At 42.6% G+C, this 5000-nt stretch overlaps 1 protein-coding gene across 2 annotated transcripts in view; it reads left to right on the plus strand.

Annotated features, from left to right (window-relative positions):
• The first annotated feature begins 2340 nt into the window (after positions 1-2340).
• Positions 2341-5000, plus strand: part of HNRNPD (heterogeneous nuclear ribonucleoprotein D) — a 6180-nt gene continuing 3520 nt past the window's right edge. For both annotated transcript variants that reach the window (XM_003205591.4, XM_019614625.2), the window contains exons 1-3: positions 2341-2535; positions 3351-3512; positions 4658-4789. In XM_003205591.4, coding sequence (XP_003205639.1) covers positions 2371-2535; positions 3351-3512; positions 4658-4789 — 459 coding nt within the window. In that variant the 5' untranslated portion in view covers positions 2341-2370. The remainder of the gene's footprint in view (positions 2536-3350; positions 3513-4657; positions 4790-5000) is intronic.

A 5000-nucleotide genomic window follows, 5' to 3' on the forward strand; every position in this document is an offset into this window, starting at 1 on the left:
GCCGCGGGGACTCTGCCTGCGCGGGGCTGTCCGTGGGGAGGTGCGTCGTTTTTAGGAGTCGGAACAGCCTAGAAAGCGCCGCTGCCGTGCGGTGCGGTGATGCTGGCGGTGACCGCCCCGCAGCCCGCGCTGGCTGTTAAAGTAGTTCGGAGCTGTTCGGCAAGGAGGGGTTTTCTGACCTGTCACTTGTCAGGGTGGGGGAGAGGCGGTGTTCTGACAGCTCGCCCGGACGCGGCGCTCCCTCGGTGCTGAACATGGGTATGATACGGTGTTCCCTGTGCGTCTGGGACTAGAGAGGGTTTTCAGCCAAAAAGGGGACACTTGTTCTTCTACCCTCAAGTTTTCCTGTTTGCCGACTGTGGAGCTGGGATATCCCTATGTTGGCGAAGGCCAGGGAACTTCCTGATGAGCCTGCAGCCACCGGTGTGTTCTGTGCTGCGTCTGACGCTTGACAGCTGTGCCTGCACACTTCTCAGAACTTAGTTTGGAAAAAAGCATGCGCTGCTGTGTCTCAAACTAGCTAAATTGTGCTTTGGGAAGCACCTGTATTTTGCTTGCTTTTCATGTCCTAGTGGCATTGCGCATAGGAGTTGGTTGTGTGCCCATGATATCATAGCTTTGATCTGGCCTCGGTTTTGCAATGGTTGTCCAGTTTTTGCTGTTCTTTTACTACACTTGCATATATATATATGCCCCATGCAAAAAAAAGAAGAAAAAAAAAAAAGCCCTTTGGAAGGACATCGATTTCAGGCTCCTGTTTTTGGTCTGTCATGAGCTCAGTGATAGAAAGCAGAGGTTTGTAGCTCGTGCTAATTGCTCTGTTGATAGCTGTAAAAGAAATGCTTTGTATATCACATAGCACGTGTAGGTTTAGAAGGAACTAGCAGAGAATCAATATTCTCCGTCTGTGTATCAGAAATAGGATGTTACATTGTCAGCCTGATGTATGTTTTGCTGTTTAGAACAAAAACAAACACAGCCACTGATAAATCTGTGGGATTGCTGAGCCCTGCTAGTAGGAGCTGCTGTTTTTCCAGCATGGACCGTTTTTTCCATGCTGCTCCCCAAAACAGCAAGGTAGGATTTGTATGTTTTTATTTTTTATTTTTTTGTAGAGAGAGCTAGGAAAGATATAGAGGATTGGTGCTCCTGTTCACGAATTAAAAAAATTAATTTAGAAACACCTGAAGCTTTTGAACCCCACTCATACATCTGAGGTTTGTCAGAAGCTGTTGTTCTTGTTTATTTTGTAAGAGCGCAGCCAATTCAACAAGGAACAAGTTCACATGAGCAGCTTGGATTTGGGAGAGTCAGACACGTGGAAGTGCAACACATTTGGTGCAGGAATGTTTGCATGCAGAAAGTGGAGGAGATGGAAACCGGCTCACGTGGCTTCTCAGGTCTTCTGTAAGCTGCGTGTATCATTGTGAAATACATTGGTACAGGGAGGATGGGCAGAGCTTTGGAGAAAATGTTTGTATATGTCTCAGTGGATTGTACCTTTTACTTCTGAGCCTGCTGTAGAATCTTCTTTATCAGCATTAGAAGAGATCATCTCAAATGAATCCTCTCTGAATGGGTATATAAGCCACATGCCTGATGACTAGGGGCATTTTGTTCCTGTGCTCATCGGCTTGATTTTCAGTTGACACAAACCATGAAGTGCTCCCTTTAGGTGTTCAGCAATTCCTGAACTTTGTGTGCTGTACTACTGTTACAGGATGGCCGTGATTTGAGTCCAGGCTCCCAGTTTGCTTTTGTAATGATTCAACGTACCGGCTGTACCTGTTTTCCCAGCAGCACACGTCTTTTGGAAAGTTATTCTACTGATTATTTTGGATTATGTCAGCAGTTTACATCATGTCTGGTGGAGGAAAAATTAGCTTTGTGTGTCCAGTGCTTTTTTTATAGCTTCCTAGGGGAGGGGACCCAACTCCACTTGTGAATTCAGTTTGCAGTTTACTCATGTTGGTCAGGCAGGCTTATCAGTGCTTCTGTATACCTGTCCTGCCTGTGTCTGTTTCATAAATGGCTTTTTCGGGGGTGGCGGGGGGCCTGCAGAGGCCTGAATGGAACTCAGCCTGTGAGTCAGTGACTGAAGGGTGCAAGGAGGTGGTCTTATACCTTTTAATTGCTTCTTATGGCTTTTTGGGATAGCAAAAGAAACTAGTGTAGCAGAAGATTGTGCATAACTGTTGTATATGTGCAAGCCTATATCTAATCTGGCCAGGATCATTTAAATGACATCTTGAAAAGTGCAGACTTTCCTATGCGTATGTTGAGTGTTCACTGATAAAGTTCTGCTGTTTCTTTCTTCTTTCTCAAAAGTAAAAAGTTTTATCACGTTAACATTTTTGTATCAACAGGAAAATGTTTATTGGTGGCCTCAGCTGGGACACTACCAAGAAAGATCTGAAGGACTATTTCTCCAAATTTGGTGAGGTCGTAGACTGCACTCTGAAGCTGGATCCCATCACTGGGCGATCAAGAGGCTTTGGCTTTGTGCTCTTCAAGGAATCAGAGAGCGTAGATAAGGTAATATTCATGTAATTAAACAGCATGTTATTTGTAGCCAGTAAAGATATAACACACAAGTGATTACACGTAGTTTTTTTTGCAGTGGCCTGTTATAGGTGATCCTGGGATAGAGCTATTTAAAATGATGCTTATGGAATTGTTTTCTTCCTAAACCATCTTAGTCATGCTACAGTAGCTGGGAGCAGCAGCATTTCCTAAAGTATGCCTTTGAGAACTTGCAGGAGAACATGCTGCAACCTGCTGGGCTTTGCAGTTGAAAACTACTGTGGATAAAAATAGGTGCTACCCACTGCTATGAAAGGGGTAACTTTAAAAGAGCAGCAAGTTTTCATGTTGCAGAGCTGCAGGGTGAACACTGGGATTGGAGTCAGAGATTTTGATGCATTTGGGCTTTCTTCAAGCAAAAAATTAGCTGTGTTAGCCTTTCTAAATTACTCGTGACAGAGTACCCTGGAAGTGTGTCACTTTTGTTGATCTTCAGTGGTAGAGCACAGATAAAATGCTTCTTTGTGAATTTTGAGGAGAGAAGGATGGGATTGTCTGGTGCTTTCTGAGAAATGCCATGTCCTTATTTCCCTTGGGTGACAAGTGGCTTTGGTTTACTGGTGCAAGGCTTTGTTAGAACTGTCTGTGTCAGTGATCAAAATCAAAGAACTGTTTGGATTTGCACAATAGATGATGACTGGAATAAAAATATTGCAATTGAAGTGATGGCATTAACAAAAGGTATGGAATAAACTGAGCCTTGCTTGAAACCACAGTGAGTTGTATGGCTTGAACTGCGAGTAAGGCCTTGTTTTCATTTTCCACAGGTCATGGACCAGAAAGAACACAAGCTGAATGGGAAAGTCATTGATCCTAAAAGAGCTAAAGCCATGAAAACAAAAGAACCTGTCAAAAAGATTTTTGTTGGGGGCTTATCTCCAGACACACCTGAAGAGAAAATAAGGGAGTACTTTGGAGCTTTTGGTGAGGTACATGATGAAATAAACTGCTTGTATTTGTAGAACTTGTTCTGACTTCAGAAGTAAGCAGTAAAAAAAAAAAACAAAATCAAAAAACAAAAAACCCCAAGCACAGCCTCCTTTCTAGCTTAATGACCAGTACAGCTTCACATGACTTGCTATTCAGAACCTTACATGTGGGTTGGTAATGTAAACTGGGTTGGTGGAAGGAGAAGCTGGGATATGACAGACTCGGGAACTGATCTGTGGGATGCCTGGCTGTCTGTGCAGAGACTGGCATGGGAGGCACTGTTTTGGAGCCTGCTGCTTGGGTTAGCTGGGCGTGATGCTCTTCACCCACACCAGCTGATGTGCTGTTGCTCGGATTTGGACAGTTTGCTGAAATTCTGTGCAAGTCTGTCTCACTTTCTCTGTTCCCTGTGGTTTTTGATGGTATTCGGAGCTTAGAAGCTGTGCTTCGTGAGCTTAGTGAGAGTAACTGGAGTTGGCAGCAGCTCCTCTCCTAGTTCTAAAACACTACCATGATAACTCAGCTGTTGGTCAGCTGGGTTATGAAATGCCTGCCCTCTTACTCTGTGGTAGACTGTAACAACTATTTGCCTAAGCTGAGTTCTCACATGCCATTTGAAAGGAGATCTTTTTGTTTGCAATTAGGTATTGAAATAAAACTAACATTTGTCCTGTTTAGCATACATAATGGACAAGCAGAACCATGAACTTTTGCTAAGTTAAAAGTTTTTCATACAATGCTTGAATATTTAGATTTGCTAAAGGTTTGAAACACCTATTTACCCCATAATTAACCAAGTTAAAACTGAGAGTCAGCTTGAGACTGCTTATCCACCACTCACAGAATATTCTTTGTACACTGTGTTTTCTAAAAATTACTGAGCAGGCAAATGATAATGAGTTGGGTGAGAACAGTGTTTTGTGCAATTGGGAACATAATTTCTAGTGGTGATGTTTTTTTATTGTCTATGATAGTGATATTTATTTATATCTAATAATGTAAAGTTCATGGTGGAGGCACGCTGTCACCTAGTTGAAATAATTTGCTAACTGTAAATAATTTAAGTTAGCAAATCTGAGCTGTTAGAAATATTTGGAATATCTGCCATGGCAGGATGGAAGTTAACGCAACTGTTCTCTGCCAGGTTGAGTCTATAGAACTCCCCATGGATAACAAAACTAACAAGAGGCGTGGATTTTGCTTCATTACTTTCAAGGAAGAGGAGCCAGTGAAGAAAATCATGGAGAAGAAATACCACAACGTTGGGCTTAGTAAAGTAGGTGTTTTGATTTTGCTTTGTTTTTCCAGGAGAAATGAAACACTGACAGTAGAATGAATCACATGATCATTTGTGGCTGTTCTTGCATAATAGTCTGAAAATACAGATAAGTGGTATTTTGCTCACATTGGAGACAACATCTGAAGCTTTTATACAGGTGCTAGGAATCAATTAGAGTAGAAAGAGCTTCTGAGAGGGTCGTCTTCTG

The sequence above is a fragment of the Meleagris gallopavo genome, chromosome 4 (assembly GCF_000146605.3).
Source record: "Meleagris gallopavo isolate NT-WF06-2002-E0010 breed Aviagen turkey brand Nicholas breeding stock chromosome 4, Turkey_5.1, whole genome shotgun sequence".
Taxonomy (NCBI): domain Eukaryota; kingdom Metazoa; phylum Chordata; class Aves; order Galliformes; family Phasianidae; genus Meleagris; species Meleagris gallopavo.